Here is a 20,581-nt window from a genome sequence, read left to right as displayed (position 1 = left end):
TTGTAATTCTTTTGGCTGTTAAAGTGTGAGAGGGGATATTGACATGATTTAAAGTCACAGTAGATGCCACCAGTGCAGTCTGCATTAGTTGGATTTGCCTTCTGTAGGCCAAGTGGCAGAGTCCCTTTCAAATAAGCTATAGTGATATTTTCTTCTAGGTCATAACACTTATGTTTTGGGGCTTTTTTCATGTAAAATAAATAAAATGTTGATACTGGTCACTATAGTCTTTATAACACTGCTTTTTGACAAAGTGAAGGAGAAATGGGCAATTCTGTAACACGGGCAGCTGACAAGTCAGTTGGGATGTGGGCTTTTTTTTTGGTCACAATACTTAAGTAATTTCAGATGGTTCCAGTCCCTCTGCCAGATCTAGTGGGTTTTTACTGTTCGTTTTCCTAATAATTTTTCAGTGTTTTTCTTTCATTGGCTGTTCTGCGTGTGTGTTCTGGAGGAGCCGGGTGGGATCATTCTTTCCAAATTGGTTGGGCTCTCCTTGGTGCACTAAATTGAACCGCTGTTGACAGTTGTTGACAACAAAGGGTGCAGCTGAACTAGAGCAGGGTATGTCTCTCCTTACAAGTGCAGACAAAGGAAATCGCATTTGGCTGCACCCATTTGTCAGCAATGATTTAGCTTTGCCTTGTAGGCAAAGTTTTGACTGTTGGTAAAGAGTAAAAATGAAGGAGAAAATTAAGTGTGTTGTGAAAAGCATGTGTTTTGTGTGTGCATGAGCTGGACAGTAAATTCTTCTACCCTTGTTTTAGTAGTCAGGATTTCCCTTTTTCTTTCTTTAACACTGCAAACATGTGTTTTTCTTTTGATAATGCTTACCAATTGACTGTACTTTTAACTTTCCTGCAACATGTTGGTTAGCTTCAGTTCCTGATTTCCTACCGCTTGTCTAAGGTATGTTCACTTTTCAGACTATCACTGACTGTACTCACTGCAGTAATAGTCCTACTGTATAGTATGCTACAGTCATACTGCTTGCAGCCAGGATTGCTTTTTTTAGTCTTTTCTTGTCTCAGAGCAAATATCTTCTGCTCATTGTCTGTGTGGCCAGAGAAAAAGTTTCCTGATTTCTGCCAAAACTCAAAAGTACTGCTGTAAATTTACTAGTCCTCAATAACTCATAATTAACTGTGGTGGTTTGTAAATCAGCACACTATCTGAATTAAAATGGTTCTTAATAGGAAAGACAATAAGCTAAAGAAAACAAAAACATTGCATGACAGCAGTTACTGCAGGTCTAAGTAGAGCCATCTGTGCATTCCTTTACTTTGGGGACCAAAACGGTCTAGCTTTGCTCTCCATCGCATTCCCTACTTCAGCCAGAATTTCTTTGCAGTGTATTGGCTACATCCCTGTCTGCTCCTAAATGTAGAACCCGTGTGGCTTCCAGGTTGCTGTGACTGCTCTCTCTCAAGAAGAAATACATTTACCCAAGTGTTTCCTTGAAGGGGAAAGAACTGAAGGTGTGATTAAAGGTAGTTCACTCAACTGCCTTTCTTCAGCAGTTACAACTACTTCACAGAATCATAGACTGGTTAGAGTTGGAAACTCATCTAGTTCCAACCCCCCTGCCATGGACAGCTTCCACTAGACCAGGTTGCTTAAAGCCCCATCCAGCCTGGCCTTGAACAATTCCAAGTTGAACTTGAACACTTGTACCTGAAGTATTGGTTTTGGAAGGGAATGATTTTTATGACAGTAGGCTTTGTCTTCACTGCCAAAAAAAAGATGTGTTTGCATCTTTTTAAGGAAAAATGGTCACTATATATTAAATGTTGTGCTTCATATTAATTTTTGGCAGCTGACTCACCGTATGTTGCAATACTGCATTAATTCTAGGACCACTGACATATTTAGGATTCCTTTTATTTTTTTCTCCTTATCAGTTTAAAAAACAACAGAACAGCAATTTGGTATTTATGTCTGTGTTAATCCAGGGTTAAGAAAAAAGCCTGTTTGCAGCATTTTCTGGGTAGTTTGTCTACGCTTTGGTATTTTGTAAGATGAAGATTTCTAGCTTATTGGATGAATCATCACATTATTGACTTCTGGAAGCATTCTGTTCCGATGGGTGTGGGAGTGGGATCTAGTCTGTCTCCTGATGGTATGTTGGACCCCTGTGAGCTTGCATATGCTAGGAAAAAGTGCATTTTTAAAACTCAGTAGATGTGCTCTAAAATGCTACGGTATAAAACGCAACTTTATCTGGTTAACAGGTTAAACTGATTTTACACTTACCTGTACCTTGAAGCTTTTACCAGAGTGTTTCATGATGGGGATGGAGTTGATGACATGCCTTACAGAGAATGTGATCCTTTAAGCTAAGAATCATAGGCATGAACCATAACTTGCTAAGCAGGGATAAAACAGTCTCAGACTGCTTATTCTTGGGTGTTGTATGTAAAAATAAGAAGAAGAAATAATCTTCAGTGTCTGTCAGCATGAGCTCAACACAACTGCAGTGTTTTTCCTTTGTTTCTGTGGTGAGGTTAGGGTCCTAGCTGTGGACAGGTCCGAACTTGTGAAATCCCACATTCGTCTCTGCCATGACAGTGCTGTAGGTCTGCATCAACACTAGTTGGAAGTTCTGAGCAACTTCAGTTGATGCTGGGTTTATGGGAGCTGCATGTGCAGTCTTTGGCAGGAGTGTCTGCCTCAGTTTTGCAATGTGTAAAATGGAGGGTTTCCATCGAGTAGTTTCAAGGCAAACATTGACCAGCACTAACTATACTAGGTATGACTTTGAGGAAAGAAGGAAATAAAGCAGGGAGAGAGCTACTTTACATGATGCCCTTATCAGTGGAGAATATCTGTTTTGGGTAGCTGGGAGAGAATTTAGAGTGTCATCTGATAGGGGATGGCGAATAACAGGGAGTGGGAAACAGAGAAGTTAAAGCCTGGGGAACAGAGCTAAATTTTTAGAAAGGGCCTGTGATTCTGTGTGCCTCAAATTGTTAAGTTTCAATGTCCTAAAGAAAATTCTTCATGCACAAGGTGCTAGGCTCCTCAAAAATTGCATCTTGATCTGAAGCCGAGTATCCAAAAATTACTAGTCACACTTATAAATGTAGGCCAAGCTTCTTTATAAGAAAGCCAAAGGGAAACTGAAAGCCATCTAAGTTCCTTTCAAATAAGCTTTGCATGAAAAGATATTCAAATTTTCTTATTAGATATCCAGCACTGGCAAAGGGGATGTGCTACTCTAAGTATCGCATGTACCTTTAAAGGCAACTGTAGCTCTTAGATAGACTGTGCTTAAAATGTATTTGAAAGTGGATTACAGGGAGGGCTTTTATGCTTTGGCCTAAAAACAAATACTGATGCAGTGGTATCTGTAGCTTTTATTGCCCTAGGAATCTTAGATTGACAATTTTGAAAACAGAACCCATTTTACAATACAAAATGAAACTTAAACTATCTCAGTCTAAGCTGACACACACCTATGGGGAGCACTCCCCACACACACATTTTCAAATAAGGTAAACATTACCTTTATATTCTTAGCTATTCTTAATAGTTAAACAACTCTTTTCCAGGTAGGCATTAATATTAGTAATTGGTTTGCCTGTAGCAAGTTACAGTGTATGGCTTGTTTCATACCTGTGAATCCCTGTATGGGAATAGCTCATTATTTTGAACAAGGATTCCAGGATGTGTATGTTTTCTTATTTTTTATAAATATAGAACTCTTTATTTGCTTGCTGCAAAAAGTCATTGTAATGGGTACAGTAACTACATACTACTAGTATGTAGTTAAGATGTCCAAAAATACATCCCTTAATATTTGGCAACTTTTGAAGTCACACAAACAGCACATTCGTGTCTCCCAATAGGTTTCAGCTGTTTAAATTTATGGATAGGAGTTTAAATCCTTACTTTCTACAAGCAACAAGTCTAGTGCGTTTGACAGACTAACAAGAAAAACACTTTTATACACCAGCATTATAAACAATCACCTTGTAGCTTATCCCATGCATTTAAACTCATAAACTGTGATTCAGCCATTCATGTCATCACGTGTGTGAAATAAAACATGCCCAGCAATTTGGGGATTTAGGAATTTCAGTTTATTTTATGTGAATGTCTTGTGGCTTTTCGACCTTTATCACAACTGTGTTGTTTCTGTGACATGCAGCGTTTGTTTTATTGAAGAGACTCGTCACCTAGTGGCAAAGTGTGCTGGGGAATGTGGCCTACAGAGGTCATGGAGATAGTTTTGTTACAGCTGAAGGGAAGGATGGGTTTGCTGTGGGCAGGGCTTGTGGCTTTGAACACTTACTGTTAGAGGTGAGAGGGCTGGTAGTGGTAGGGACAGCTTGTAAAGGTTTGACGTTGCCTGGTGGAAATTAAAGGACAAAGTACCTTGGAGGTGATGATAAAGGGAAAAGCAGTCTAAGTGTGGGAAGCTGTTCCATCACCAGGAATAAATGAATCCTGGGCCAGAAATCTTAGAACATTGCATGATGGGGGAACTACATGGATGCAGTGCATGATCCCAATAACCAAGGCTGCAGTTAACATAGAATCATTAGACTTGGGGTACTAATCTGCTGCAAGCACACATACTTTCTACTGGGTGATGTGCACAGTCACTCTTAACTCCATTGCTCTCTTGAGCAGAAAGATTTGGAGTGTCTGGGGTTCATCCCATGCTTCAGTCAGTTAACTGTTGTCTCTTCAGAGAATGGACTCAAAAGAAGGGGAAGCTTTTGCTTTTGGAGGTGTTTTTCTGGTCTTTGGTTTTTAGTTCTCTGCCGAGTGAGAAGTTTGTTGCCATTCCTGTTAATTATGGTTTCCCATCAGAGCTGAGTTTCCAAAACTACTTGTGAAACCTGTTTTCAGCAGACTTGCCCTGAGAACAGCACACCTGACTAAACTGAACTAGGCTAGCAGAATACAATTGGCCAAAGTGCTTCTTCAACTTCAGGACTTCAAGGTTCAAGTGCTCATATGGATCAGAGCGCTAAGTTACCTTTCATCCTGTTAAAGTGGAAGGCTCAGAGGATCCAAAGTAAGCCTGTTGTGTAAAGCCTGGCAAAAGCAAAAATGGAGATGTCTTTAGTTTTGACACATGTATAAAGACTTTCTAGATGATGCCATATTAACTTGCAAGTTAAATTGAGCCTTTTGGTACACTGACTTAAATTAGCAATGCCTCAAATCCCAGGAAAGAGGCCTGGGAATTCCTTGGAGTGTAGTATTTCTGAAATTGGGACCAGCCTGGTTTGAAATGCAATTTGTGTTTTCACAGGATTTAATGCCATGCTGCTATGCCTTTTTAGAGAAGCTAGGGAACTTAGTGTTCTGTAGAGAAACCCATACCGGTCTTTGGCATCTTGGAATTACGAGATTGATGAGGACTGTGGTCATTTATCAGGCTCTTTTTCTCAAAGGCATCTTCTGTGATGAAATGCTGTTTATAAAGACTGGGATCTTAACAGGCACCATCATGCATAAATAAATGTGCGTGGTTGTTAAGCTGGAAACTACGCTCATGTCATTGAGTTCATTTTGCTCATTTTTCTCCAGCCTTACGTATAAGTAGCTTGAATCCTGGAGTGGTGGGGTGATGTCTTAACTAGCCAGCATCAAAATTGGAAAAGGCTTTTGAAAAAGCTTCATAGTTGTTAAATTTAATGCATAGATTGAATGTCTTGCCCTGTATGCCTGAGGCAGATGGGTAAGTGCTCTGTTGTAGATGAACTTTGTGATCTAGCAGTTGTCAAGAGGAAAGATTGTTTGCACTTCTGACAGCCTGAAATTGGTTACATTAACATGTACTGCTTCATTTAGTGTCATAAAAAAGATCAGTCCCTCCCTCCTAGAATGTGTGAAATCAGCTCCAGCAAGTTCCCTTCTCTCGTGCTTTGGTTTCTTATGGCCTGTTGCGAAAAGATCTAAACTGGAATCCTTTCCACCACTAAATTTCTAAGGAAGAGTGGAAAACTAAACATAAACAAGCATCTAGCAGTCAGAAAGGTTTGTATTATTATAGAGCTTTCGTGCTCAAGAGATGGTCACTAAAGATTGGAAATCTAGTATGCTAAGGCTTATAGTAATGTTTTCATCAGTATTAGTGCATAGAGTTTATGATTATCAGGCACCAGAAGGAATAGAATCCATTTTTTTCTCACAGCTTGTTTAAACTATTGTTTGAACTATTGTTGTTTCTTATTCTAGCCTTGTTATGCCAGGAAAAAACCCAAGCAACATCCAAATAACCACCTCCCTTCCCAATATCCTATCTTCAAATAAGAGTAAGAAGTATGGAGGTCCATTCCAGAGTTAGCAGACTTGATACTGAATTTGGATGTGAAAAAGATTTGAAATATACCCCAAGCTGACACTTGCTCTCTTCCTATCACACAAGGTACTACCACAAGGAATAGGACTGTATTGATTGTATTGCACAAGGATGAGAGTTGATTTCATCTGACATGCTGTGTGCAGTTCTCATTATGTTCAAGGAAGGTGAGTTCATAGTACAACAGAAGGACTATAAGGATGCCTGGGGATTGGAGAACCTTGGGGAAGAAACTGGAGAAGCTTTTCTTGTTTGTCTTAATGAAAAGAAGACTGAAAATGGTATGATTTTTCTTTCTCATTAAGTCTGGGGTTAATGTAGATTGAAAGTTGTCTTACCCTGTCTGGATTGTGTCGATAGAGGAAAAGTCCCTTTACAGGCTTCCATTCTTAACAATTACCTCCTGTTTCACTGTAGAATTGAAATTTTCAAGGTGTCAACCCTAACTGAGAATTGGAGGGTTGGGGGAGTGTTAGGAATGTTAGCTAAAAGCTGTGCAGCAATTCGACGTTCATTTTAGATTGGTTAGTCAGTATTATTTGCAAATATTTGGAGTTGTGCTGATGGTTTAAAGATGCTAGATGGTATGCTGGGGGAGCATGGCTGACCTTGTGTTAGCAGCCCTATAATTAGCATTCTGATAACAATCAGATGTGATCTCTAGAAATGACTTCATGTTGAAAGTATTACAAAGCCTTAGTGCAAGTAACCTGTTCATCTTGCTTTTTGTGAAGGGTAGGGTTTCCTTAATGTTTCTGTGCCATTGGGGCATGAATGTTTCTATATGAGAACATTATTAGCCAGTATTTCAACACTTGCTCTAGAAGTATGAAACACATCATTTTCTAGTAATTAATTTGTGTGGACGTTGTTCATGACTGGATGTGTCATTTATCTCTGGAAGACCTGGATAAAATGCTGAACTATAGTATAGTAGAATACTCTGTAATCAGGTGTATGTGCTGAACTGTGGTGTAGTGGACAAGAAATAAGATTTGTGTTGTTTTATTTTCTTTTACCAAAAAATAAAGTGATATATTTGAAGAGTAACTGAATTATCTAAAAGGTAAAATCTCAGTATAGGTGAGTTTCAGCTGAAGAAGGTGCTTAGGTAGTTCTTGTAAAACAAATCAACGTAACAGCAGTATATGGCAAGGAATTTATAAGAGTTTTTAAGATTAGAAGGGATTCTTGGGTCATAGCCTTTCCTTTCACTTAATCCAGTCCATAGTATTAATTCTTGCTTGTGCCTGAACTAAGCTACATAGGAACGGAAGATGAACTACTTGCTTTTCAATTGTAAGTTCTCCTTCCAGGTCATACTGTAAATTTTTGAATGCCTTCTTGCTTTTGATCAATTTGTTCTAGAGATCCATTTGTAGACATGAATAAGAAGAGAGAAAGACTGAGCCCTTTGTGAAACCTGAGACCACTGCGGCTCAATACATAAAAGTAATTATCAGAGTGAATTAGAGTTACCAGTGCTCACTCATTAAACTTTCATCTGAATTGTTGATCATTGGTGGTGGTATGTAACTCTTGTTACCATATTTTGAACAATAGTCTATACCCTCACAAGAGCTTGCTGTGGAAATGATCTACAGTGCTCAAGATCTCCTTGAGGCTTTCCTGAAGCCAGAAACTTACAGTCAGATGTTGTGACCTCCAGACAACTGATGCGACATTTGAGCTTTAGCACGGTGGAAGTATGGCAGAGTCAGTCTTAAAAGCAGCTCTTTTGTGAATGACGGAGTAAATCCCTCCCTTCTCATCATCACTGGGATGTATTTGGCTTATTTCATGTTCTGTTTGAAAATGAAAGAGCTGATGCAGAGCCTTAAAAAAATCTTTCAGGAATTTTTCAGATGATCAGTGGCTAACATTGTTAGAGCTGACATACCTTTGAGTTTTCCTGGTGAGAAGTTGTTGATGTGGACTTTCATATGAGAGCTGTGGCTGTCAAGGAAAGAGCAAAAGCTTCATCTTCACTGTCAGATGTCCAGAAGTCCTTGATTCCTGACTGCTGGGCTTGTGCCCCTGTGCATCTCATGCTTCAGCCTTCTTGCGTGTATACAAGACATCTGTACAGCACATGGGAAGCAGGTCTGATACAACCAGATGTGTTGGACTGGCTGTGTAAGTGTGGCAGGGTGCTTGAACCCATCCTTGTCTGCAATTCCCCCGACAGACAACAAAAAAGAGGGAGTCCTAGGTAATCTTTTTACCACTTAACAAACTAGGGGATGGTTAAAACTTGGCTCCTTTGCATTCTTTGAGACAGATTTAAGAGGTTTTTCTTAAGTAGTTTTTTTTCTTCTAGAAAACACTTTCTTCCAGTATGTCTAACCCTGACTAAATATGGCAAAGGTAGCATTAACTCCCTTGGAAAAGTTTGGAAAGACCTTCTGTAGGACATCTGGAAAAGAAGACCTACAGCTATCAGGTCCAAAGTGTAGAGCTAAGAATAGTATCATTGGATCAGACAGCTTACAAGTGTAATGAGGCTGGCTAGATAGCACCTTTTCACTCTGAAATGAGAAGTGATTTCTGAGAAACACCTCACTATCAATAATAGTCATCTCTTTTTCAAATCAAAGCTTCTTTTTGATGGAAAACCCAACTTGCTTAAAACTAGTCATTCTGACATGTTGGAAGTATGGAACTCAATTTATGATAAATAAAAGCCTAAGGGTAAATAACATTTACAAGTGCTGTTGTTCTATAATATGCAAGCTCTGGCTAGATATAGGAGTCTTCTGGATGAGTAATACAGCAGCAGTGTAAGATCAGGGATAATTTTTAGTCATGATTAGTGTTTAGGGATAACTTTTTAGACGTATATAGGTTGTTCCATGAAAGCAGCAATTGAAAGCTCTAAAGTGTTCTTACTAGTTACAGTCAATACACTAGAAATTACTATAACATTTCTTGGTGACAGCTTAGAAAACTTTCTGATGAAATCAGGTAATTGTTTGCCCCCTAAGAACCCTGTTGTACATTTTAAAGTCTGATGCTGCTACAGCAGAGGGACACAGGTTAGGGTCTAGGAACATGTGCAGTACTTCTGCATGGTGTTTCTCTTCATGCAGTGGTCCTGCCACTCCTGTGGCTGTTAGGTTGACAGGTCAGTAAAGCAAGCTGATGGGGCAGCAGTCCAAGCCACTGAAGGAGAGCCTGGGAATGCCGAGCTTGTTTTGGAATCCCCTGCCAACTTATGTGCAGAACTGAGTCTGTGATTGTGAAGCTAATTTGAAGGAGGAGGGTGGGAGGCTTTGCAGCCTGAGGTTGGGTTGGGTTTTGTGTAACATGCCCTGAGTTTCACTTGGTTATGTTGTGGTTTAGTGTTTTGAGAGGGAAAGATGATAAGTAGCTGTGGTGTTGAGGAAAATTAAGTAAAGAAAGTCCAGTAGAACAGGACTGGTGATATGCGGTATGTCCAAGCTGGAGAGCTGACTACAGTGTCTATGGCACCAGATTCCAGATGGCTGCTGGTTGTCGGGCTTCGCTGTCCATTTTCAACCACCTCTGTGAAGTGGGGCCCTGCCTTTTCAAACACTTGGAAGTCTACTAATTCATTAGTGCTGGGTGAGATGTAGGTATTGTTTTAATCGTAGCTTTAGGACTTTTTTTAGCAACAGTTAGTGATAGCAGTCATAACTTAAGCTTTGGGGGACTGCCAGTTGGCAGAGGGATGCTGGTAGCTCTCAAGCAGGGAAGGCTTGAGTAGGAACTGTGAGGGAGACTTGGGCTGTGGAGGTCAGACTGCGCGGTAGTGACAAACATATCCTGTCCAATAACACAATATGCAGGAAAAGATTTTACATCAAGGCGGAAGAGCTGATTTCAAGAATGAACCTTCTAATTTTTCTGAATTCTGATTTTTCTTTTGTGCAACTCATGGCCTCCCAAAATAGTTAAATCTTGGTGTTACAGGCGCAGCAGCCTTGTGTTGTCTTAGCATGTGTCCCCTATAGCTCTAAGGGACCAGGTATGGATTTAGCTGTAGAACTTTTAAAGAAGGGGCTCTGATGTACCTATTAATGTTACTCAAACTCAGTGTTAGAGCTGGTTAAAATGATTACATCTCATTCTCTAACATGACTGTGATCTATGCAGTGCTTAGACAGAATAACCCTTGTCACTTGTTTGCAGCAATGACAAATTACAGAGGGAGTAAAAGGGTTCAGTCTTGCATGTGATAAGCAAAACTTAAACACAAATTGTAACTGTTTACTTGGCAGTTTAGCAGAGTAAGGGTACTCATGGGAGCTGTACTTGCGATCAATGCTACAGAGACGGACATGGGATCCTTGGCTGGGCATCTCTGTTTTCTACATTGGCAAAGATACTACCCAGTGAGTTTATCACTTACCAGTGTGTGGGATGAGTTGGAGAAACAGAGGATGTTCCCATCATCAGGAAGTCATCACAACCTATTGTGCTGGCTTTGCGTGATACTATCAAAGAGAGAGGGGAAGAGTGAAAAAAACCCCATTCATTGAGCACATTTGTTTTGAAGCAGTACAGAAAGAGGAGCTGTCTTCAGTTTTAAGTGCGTTGATTGAGAAGTATTTTCACACCAGCACATTGTGACTAATATTCCATGCAGTCATGTTCCTGCCTGTCACTTTCTGATGTGGTTTTTTTGTGCAGCTGCAGGAAGGAGTCCATTTAACCCCAGCCAGGCACCTGACAACATGAAGGGAAAGGCTGCTTGTGCTCGGGGTGCTGTTCTAGCAAGTGAACTTTCTGGAGTAAGGATTATGTATTAATTGCTGTGTTTTTTGTAGTGGCAGCCATAGGGGATGGGAGCTGACAGCAGAGGGACACAGCACAAATGGATGTCTAGCTGAGCTCATGAAGACTCTTGCTGAGTTAGGGAGAAACAAAACATCATCTTGCCTGTTGGCATTTTAAGGAGAGAGTAGAGAAGCTGGGAATGACAGAGCTTCCTTTTATGATTTGTTACGTATTTGTTTTGTTATGAATGTCAGCAGTGCCTCTCTAGCAATTTGATTCCAAGTTTAATGAACTTCTAATTGCATTTGTGTGTTCTGCAACCAAGCGAGATACGTCTAGCTGCAGTTTTCAGTCTCAGTCATTGAACTAATGAGATGTAACCTCTGTTTCTGAGAGCTTAGGACACTTACATGCCCATGACAGAGGTGTTATAAAACCACGCCAGGTTAGAGGTATATACAGGGCACTGACTGGTTTGTTTTCAGTGTGGTCTCTAGAAAGGAACTGGACAATGTCCAGTGCTGACCTCAGTCTTTTTGTGGGCTAAATTAATGTCTTTATTCTGCTTGGTAGTGTGGGCCAAGAAGAATTCAAAAATGAATGCAAGAATTTGTGGTGTGCAAGATGTCTCCAAGTACTCTCAGTTGTTTTTGTGTTTCATCAAATGGGCCTGTGTAATGCAGGGGGGAGTCTGCAAGCCCTTACTGGTTGACCATGGAATGGTGTAGCCAGAGAGGCTGTGCTGGGGCCCTTTCAAGTGGGGGAATAGCCATCTTGCACTATTGTAGGAAGTAATTGTGAATCTGTTTTCATTTGAAGAAAGAAAAGACCAGTAGATGTCATTTAATGTTTAAAACATGAAGCTGAGGCATAAATTAGTGTCCTGGTACTACTGATCTATGGAGGAGCTGTGAAACAGGAACAGACCCAAATACTGAATATCGCTGGCTGTACAAAAGTGTGTCAGGCTGAAAGGTGAGTTTCAGCTTGTCTGTTTTTATGATACTGTACTAGAAGTAAAACTGAAAAAACTCTTCCACCCTTTCTGATGTCAGAAGGGGAAAATATCTTGTCATCTGCTCTGGGCATGTCCAGCCTCAGGTTTGCTGCTTTAAAAGGAGGATCTGGTTTTGGAAAGAAATAAAATGTGCAGTGGGAGGTCTCACCGCATCACTGAGAACATGCCTTTTCTCTCCAGGATCTGGCTGGGCAGAATCTCTTGCTTTGAGAATTACAACCCTGACTTTGCATCCTGGGCTCTGCCCTCTGCTTTTGTTCTTAACAGATTTCAGGTCAGGTCTTTCAACTCTCTGAACTCTGTAAGTTGGGGACAATGATAGCTTACTCACTGGTGATGTTTGAAGGAGAAATTGGTGATGGTGAAGCCTCAGTGGTGAAGTCATTGAGGGCCTGGTGACAGCACAGCTCCGCATCTGTCACGGTTTATGGATGCAGGGTGGTGACCTGCTGATGGGGGAGTTGTCTGCAGCTGTGGTGGCCTGGCATAGCAGGAAGCTGGAAGCAAGCAGAACAGAAACAATGGCTCAGATAAATATTTGCAGATGCGTATAGGGCACTGAAAGAGCTGCTGGCTCTGAGGTGTCTTGCTGAGTTTCCCAGAGAGCCTCTCAGGCAGGGGTGGGCAAGAAGGCTGAGACCCAAGTGTTTTCCATAAGAGAACATGGCAGGGCCTCAGGTCAGGGAGGTAGGAGCTGACACAAGCTGCTCACAGAAGGCATATTCACTCATCTGACTCTCAATGGTGCCTTGAAAAGCATGGACTTCCTTGGCTGTAGGCAAGGGTGCAGGCTCTGCCTAAGCTTCCTTTCTCTGGGTGTTTTTCACTGCTACTGCAGGGAATTAAATAGATGGGAATTAAGCAGATTCTTGTGTGTTCCCTGTTCACTGCAGATTCCTAAAGGACAGGTTTAGCCTCTGTGGTGGATAAATAGCACTGACCCTCTGAGGCCTGCAACTGAAGGCCCTGTCTGAGTGCCAGAGGAATGGGTCTGCATGCCAGGAGAGGTAAAAGCACAAGGTCTGGCACTGGAGATCGCTTGGAGGGGAGGAGGCAGGAAGGATGTAAGTGTGTATTTAGGCCAGCTTCAAGGAAAGCTGCAAAGAGGCATTGGCATTTCTCTACAGGCGTTAACATGCAGAGGGTTTTTTAATTTGTTAGTTAAAAACACCAGGTTCAGACTGAGTAAAAGTTGACTTTTCCTCACAGTTACTCAATATCAGTCCTCTTTGTCGTGTCTATAGCCATGCAGCTGCTGTGGCCTCCCACAGCTGGCAATCTTGAACACTAGGTGTAGGGAAACCATAGGAAGCACTCACTTCCACCCTTTCTCTTTTTTGTGAGGCAGCTTTTTTTACAGCCATTGTGAATGTGTCCAGAAGTAGCTGAGAACTTGGAAGGCCACTCTGCATTTCTTCCTCCTTTTGCAGGTCAGGTTCAGCTTCCCCTTCAGTAAGTGGATGTTACTAGTATTTACATATGGAGCCAAAGAGTCAACAGATGGAATTTATTGGAATGGAGAGAGAAGGGGGCCTTTGTATCTTCTTGTTGCAGAGCTTGGTGGGTGTGAGCTTTGCCTATTGTGCTGAGGCCACGTGGAGAACCTGCCTGTGGAGGAGAACTTCAACACCAGAGGAGGTTTCTGCCTGGGTCCCCATGCTGCTCAGTTTAATGAGGCGTGCTGGCTTTTGGCAGGTTTCCTACTGGCTGCCACTCCACACCACTGTCTCTCATTAGGTAGGATGTTTTTAGGCGCTGGGTTGAATTTACTTCCATCCTGTACAGACCTGGTGGTGGTCTGCTTTTACACACTCCCATTTACAGAGCTAGCACCAAGCTACTAAATTATTAAGCTGGGGTTTTAATAGAAACCCCTGTGTAGGCTTAAATTGTTTCTACTCTATTTGGAGTTTCCTGCTCTGCTGGTTCTTATTTTGTCCCATGCATGAAAGCGTGGAGGGAGGAATTCACAGGAAAACACAGAGGCAAAGAGGAAGAAATCTGCCTGAGAGCACTAGAAAGTACAGACAAAATAAGAGGTTAATTGATGCTGTATCCAGCTCTGATGGAGGTGATAGGCGGAAAAAATGCCTTCTAAATCCCCATGACAGTTGAGCGGAAACTTGTGTGTTTGTTTTCAGTGCTGTTTGTAACTTGGGTTTCTCAATAAAATATTTTCTTGCCTGACTATTTTTGACTTGAACTCTTCCCCAGGGCTTGAAAGGGAGCAAACACAGCTCCCCCAGCTTTTGCTCCAGTGCTATACCCTGCTGCTGCCAGTGGGATGGCAGTGCTCTGCTTGGTGGGGCTTCCCTGCTCAGTGGGGGATGCCCCTTCCAGCTTTGCATCCTTTCCACCCAATCCTCCATTTGCTGCAGGCTCTCCTCTGCAGCCCTGCACCACTGCACACTGGGTCAGGATTGCACTTGCTGATTAAGTACAAAGTAAGTCAGATCTGGTCAGCAGGGCTTGGTTTTTAGCACTGCACTGATAAAGTGGTGTTGTCTCTGAAGACAGGTACAGTTGCTGTCCTCCACCAAATGGTTTGACTCTGCCAGTGAGGGATGTTATTCAGCTTGGGCTTCCTGGTAGACCAGGAGTTCTCAGCACAGATTCCCTGAGGCTGCTTCATCACAAGCTGTGACCTCCTTCCTCTGGAGGTAATTGGATGGCAGAGGTTCAGAAAAACAGTGGTAAGAGGCAACTGGTCAGTGTGTGTCCACTATGGGCAAGCACCATGTCCCAGGTGAGGGGACTGCTTTCCATGGAGACAGAGTATGTTTGCAGGATGTGTGCTCCCTGTTCAGTTTGAAGAGCCAGCTTACTGAAGTAACTGCACTCGTTGAGCACAGCTACAGCGAGACAGAGCACCCAAGCTTCGGGTGTGCACTTGAGGGCTTGGAGCAGCCCTGTTACGAAGCACTCTGTGAGACATAGCATGTCTTACAGTGTGTAAAACTGCTGAAACAGTCTGACCTGGCTCGTGTGCATACAGTGCTGTCCTGCCTGGGGTTTGCAGATCTGTCTGAAGAGAAAGTTGGGCTGTGAATTATAAAGGCTACCTTTGTCACTTAATGGCAGGAATAGCACTGCAGTTCCTGTCATTGTCACCTTGCTCCAGCCATGTTTGGGTACTTACTGTGTTTAATTGCATGGCTGATTTACTTAATGGTTCTCCTGGGGTCACTCATAGCACTTCTATTTTTAGGATTCAGGGAAATTAGGGATGCTAGTAATCCATTGTGGTTCTCTCTCAAGGCAGGAGTTTTCCAGGTGATAATGGTAATAACAGCTGTGGCTCAGTTGCAGAACAACCTTGCTAAGCTGATGAAATTAGGTCTGGCAAGTATGGTAGAGCTTAACACTTGCAAAGGAACAGTCTCCACTGAAAATATACTGTGCATGTAGGCAGAGGCTATGAGCTCCCTGGGTTTGGATAACTTGGAGAATATGCAGATGGCTTATTTGGGATATCCCTGGCAGTGCCTGTTGGCTTTCAGCCCTGTGAATACAGAATTTTCTCAGTGTTTGGATGTAGAACTCAGGTGGTCATTTATCCTCCCTAGTATAGTGCTGTGAATTACCTCATTTCATGACAAACTTGCTATGTACCTACAGAGGAGCTCCTTTCTACCTGGTTGATATCTCCAGTAGGGTATTTAAGGTGCTTCTCTCAGATGCTCTTAGGAAAGACGCTTTTCAGAAGGGCATGTGCTAACAGTTGGCCTAATGCGCCTTGCTCTGCTTGTTGTTTTTAAACAGATGGACTGCTCCGTGGAAACCCTTTATGGCTTCATGCAGGAGCGCCAGAAGAAGTATGCCAAGTATGCAGAGCAGATCCAGAAGGTCAATGAAATGTCTGCCATCCTCCGCCGTATACAGATGGGCATCGACCAGACGATCCCGCTGATGGAGCGGCTGAACAGCATGCTGCCAGAGAGCGAGAGGCTGGAGCCCTTCAGCATGAAACCCGACCGGGAGCTGAAGTCTTAGCTGATCCGTCAGGCTCCCGTTGTCCTCCTCACCTTCCAGGCTCTAGTGTTCAGCACAGACGCACTTCAACGAGCTGGATGGCAGATGTTTGGGGCGCACGGCACTGCTGCCGGACTCTGCCAGGGCATCGGAGGAAGAGCAGCACCAGCTGCCAGAACTGTGCAGCCTGGAATGCAGGAGCCTCCCGGCCCTGTCGTCTGGAGAAGATGATTTACCATCCCTTCATCTCCCTCCTCTCGCCCTCCTGTCTCCTCCGCTACTGCCATCCGGTTCCATTGCTGTGACGAGATGGGGGTTTACAGATGAGGAGTTTTCTTTCACCTGATTATTTTTTTTTACTAGAAAAATTCAAAGGGACACAGGGTGTGACAAACACTCTGACATGGGGTTTGTGCCACTGGCGTTTAGACCATTAGATGGCTGGCAGGTGTTTTTGGTATCCCCTGGCCTAGGAAATGTGTGTGTGTGTTATAGGTGAAAGTACAGGAGCTAGGGACTGGCTTATTAAAATCTGCCTATTATCATAATTAACATGGCTTGCATGGCAGGGGTTTGGCATGTCCTCCTCAAGGCTCCTGTTTTTATGGGCTCACTAATTTATGAGGTTGTGAAGGAGTAACTGTTACAGATACGTATGTCTGTTTTTGTTAAGCAAGCCTTAGTTTTCCTCTCCCCCTTGCCCTAGTAATGTCCCTGTGCCCCAGCTGCTGGCATTTTGTGTTCCTCACCTTGCACAGTGGTTCTGACAGGCACTGGCACTGACCTGCTCATTTTGCATCCAAAGTTGGACACGAGGTGTCTCTCTTTATTGTTATTGGGACACTTGAGTTGTCTTGGTGCTGTCTTTTCTACCAGAGGGATGCAGTTGTTTACCTTCAAGTGTATGGAGTTGGAAGGAGGAGACACAAGAAGGCCTTTTGGCCCTTGCTTTGGCTTAGCTGCTGTTACACTGAGAGCTTGCCCAGGCGTGGTGTTTAATGACTGAAACCACCTTGCTCTTTGGGACTGTGCTCAGCAAACTGCTCCAAAGACAAGGCGTTCTTCCCTTCTCCCAGGATGAGAGCTCTGAAGGAAGGCAGGCAGCGTGTCCATGCTGCCTGGGTGCTGGGCTGGCCTGTAGGAAACAGGATGGTTGCCAAGCTTGCCCCTGGTGTGCTGGCTGCAGGTGATCTGCAGCACCTCGCTGAGCTTTGGAGAGTTAAAATACTTGCAGCTCTAGAAACAGGGTTTAACAGCCTGTGTCACTGTTGCGTGGCAGCTGTTGTCTGCAGCAGAAAGAACATGTCACCAGAAGGGTGGAGCACTTGGTTTGCTGGGTCAAGGATAGGTTTGTGTGTGTTAGCGTTAGTCCTGGAATACTGTTGTGGTGAGAGGCAAAAGCATGCCCAAGAGCACCATGTATGGTTGAGTGTATGTCAGGATCACAGTTCCACTGGTGAGGGCAGCCCTATTTGGGAGTCAGTGACAGTCCATCTTCTACAACACAAAACTAGATGATTGCCAAACGTGACTTGCTTGAATACCTCTTTCAGTACTTAAGAGTACTTAGCAGCAAAAGATTGTCTCTAGGCATTTGGGAGTAAGAGCATAATAAGTTTTTGATGGTATTAATTATTGCCTGGTGGCAGAAAGCAACAGGCTGTTCTTTAGTTGCATTCCCAAAGTCCATGTAGCCTGGAGTGGATTTCTGGGATGCAGACTGCAGGCAACTGTGGTACGTATCTGAACCGTAGCAGTAATTGAACCTCAGGGCATGTTGCGTACTGTCTGAAAGCAGAGTCTCGTAGAAATGGATCCCCCTGGAATGATGCCCTGGGAAGAGTGACTACCTGTGTCAGAGTAAGGAACTTGGCAGGAGATTTTCTAGTAAGGGCAACAGGCTGGGCCTTCATGTCTGCTGCCTCCACCCTGGAGTTGTTACACAGGTGTGTATACATAGATGTATGCCGTATGTTGTACAGGATAGAACATGGGATCCTTGCTCATGCGTCTTGCAGTATTTCACACCTGGTTTGTTAAAGGCATACATTAGACTCAACAACCCAAGAAAACCTGCTTGTCATGGCCATGCCCATGCAGGTCCTCATTGTCTGTCATGGAGCAGCCTCTGCCTCCCGCCATCAGACACACCAGAATATTCAGCAGCTTTAAATAGCAGCTGCAGGCAGTTTTGCCCTCCTTGTCCAGATGATGCTGTCTGGAAGTTTAGAATGTGTGACATTCACCCGTCTGCCAGACGGGATCATGGATATCCCACACCCTGGTGTACTAGAAGCCTATACCGGTGGGAAGATCCCAATATTGGATCTCGAGGCAGGGGTTAGGCTGCAATGCTCTCTCCTGTAAAGCTTCTACACATTTGGCCTCATGCTGTTAAGTATCAGATCAAAGCATTGTGGTGGTAATGAGGGCAAGCGAATTGTATTCCTGTCTGAAGGCTGCAGGCATGAAGGCTGCAAATCAGTTCCTCATTTGCTATGGAACACACAGGCAGTGGGCTGATAATGGGAGAAAGCACTTGTTCCTATGAACACTGGCCTGCAAGCTTGTGGATATGCTACTGGGCTGCCCAGCTAAAGCTTTCTGCACAGCAAGGGTAGTTTGTGAACAACATGATAGATTAACTAGAAAGAAATCAACTGGAGCTGAAATGTGAAGGCCAATCTCTTCCAAAGCACACAGGTCATCACCTTCATTCCACAGGCGATAGTCTCTTGTATTGGGTACTGTAAGAGAGCATGCACCCTCTAATTGTTCTCAAACCATGGTTTACAGTTTTATTTAAAACATTGTCTGTGGCTTCATCTCTTTGGCCCTCTCAGTGAGGGGAAGACATTTCCTGACATGTCCTTTTGAGCTGTTTGTTGCTTGGCTGCTCCTTGTTTGCTTTGCTCTGCACGCTGCTTTCAGGTTCATCTCGGAGGCAGGCGATGCTCAAGGTGAAGCTGTTTAGCAAGAGATTTGAGCTGTGACTGGAATTACCTTTCTGCTTATGAATTTCCTTTTCTGAGCCAAATGCTTTTGGAGAAGGCCTCAGGTATCTCTTGTGAATGTACTAGCTGTTATTTCTCCCATGAAGTTAGTGCTATAAACAGAGAATAATGTGGTGGTGTGCTGCACTGAAAACAAACATCTCTGCCAGGTTCTGCTTTTGGAAGTGGTGTGTGGTACAGGTATGGGCTAAGCTTCTTGGTATGCAATCTTCTGAGAGGCTGGAGAACAGGGCAAGTATCTGGGTCTGTTGTTCCCTGCTGGCCTAATCTGCTTTGGTTCCTCTCCTGACTGCTGTTGTGGCCCCTGCTTTGTGCTGCCACTGGTGCTTATTGTGTCCAACACTGGTCAGTGTGCTACAGACACAGGTTTGTTGTGTTGTTTCCATTGTTTTTGTAATTTAATGCATTGACAGGGTGCTAACGTGCCAACCTACCTGCAGGGCAATTTCTGTGAAGATCTGCTGAAGGGGACAGAAAATAATGGGGTTTCGTTTTTTTAATATATGTATTTAAAATTAAATATATTTAAATATATTTAAATATTTAAAGTGTATTTTCCCCTCCTCTAAGCTTTTACACAGAAAGAGTAGAAATACATGTTTTCACAGGCCCAGTCACTGCATGAGCCAGCTCCTTTCTCAGACTGTGTGCCACTGGTTTCCTGAGGTACTATAGTGATATGTCTCCCATTCCCAAGGCCAAGGTGTATTTCGATCTCCAGCCTTGTGGCTGAACAGTCCTTAGTTGATGGGTGGCTATCCTGTTTGCAGACTTGCTCTGCTTCCAGCTTCCTACATGCAGCGTGTTCCCCAGCTCCAGCATTAAAATGTTTGGGATTGCTCTTTTCCAAGTGTGTTGTTTCTCCAATTGCCTCACTTGTTCATTTACAGCCCACTTCTTGCTGTGATGTCTATGGGCACTACACACTGTTCAGCACAGTAGGTCATAGCTTTAGTGCCTTGTACACAAGTCTGGTTCCGGCTGCCCTGGGGCTGTAAAGAGTAGTGATACTGTATTATAATGCTGTAATGTCTGAATGTGCTAGAAAAGCTCTACTTTTATCTCAGAAACTTCTAACAAGGGCAGGGCAGCTAGGAGTTCAGTCAGGGTTACGATGTAGGTGAGTTTGGCTGATCTCAGTAATTTCAGATTTGAAAAGCAGCAGTAACAGCCTTATTAGGAGCCCAGTGCCTTCCCCAGGAGAAGCACCAGCCACAGCTCTGCCCTTTGCCACCACCATGTTCTGGTAGAAATCAGTTTATAACTTCTGTTGTCAGCCAGAGCATACTGAGCAGCTGGCTGATGAACACAGTGCAAACAGCAGTTCATGGAGTTACTGCAGTCCTACTGTCACACCTCTCAGTCCCTCAAAGGTAAGGCTGCCTGATCCATGCTGGGGGAGGCTTGACCTGTTTTCAGTCCATTCCCGTCTAGGAATGTAACTGTGATGGTTACATCAAGAGCCCAGTGACCTCAGGAACCTCCCCCCCGTAATGCCAGTCAGTGAAATGAAAATGA

The 20,581-nt window shown here is 43.3% G+C and overlaps 1 protein-coding gene across 1 annotated transcript in view; it reads left to right on the top strand.

Annotated features, from left to right (window-relative positions):
• BORCS5 (BLOC-1 related complex subunit 5) overlaps positions 1-19,913 on the top strand; it is a 66,741-nt gene extending 46,828 nt beyond the window's left edge. Inside the window, exon 4 of the mRNA XM_005147982.3 lies at positions 15,840-19,913. Coding sequence (XP_005148039.1) covers positions 15,840-16,070 — 231 coding nt within the window. The 3' untranslated portion in view covers positions 16,071-19,913. The remainder of the gene's footprint in view (positions 1-15,839) is intronic.
• The last annotated feature ends 668 nt before the right edge of the window (positions 19,914-20,581 follow it).

This window comes from Melopsittacus undulatus, chromosome 5 (genome assembly GCF_012275295.1).
Source record: "Melopsittacus undulatus isolate bMelUnd1 chromosome 5, bMelUnd1.mat.Z, whole genome shotgun sequence".
Lineage (NCBI taxonomy): Eukaryota > Metazoa > Chordata > Aves > Psittaciformes > Psittaculidae > Melopsittacus > Melopsittacus undulatus.
This window is presented reverse-complemented; position numbering and strand designations above follow the sequence as displayed.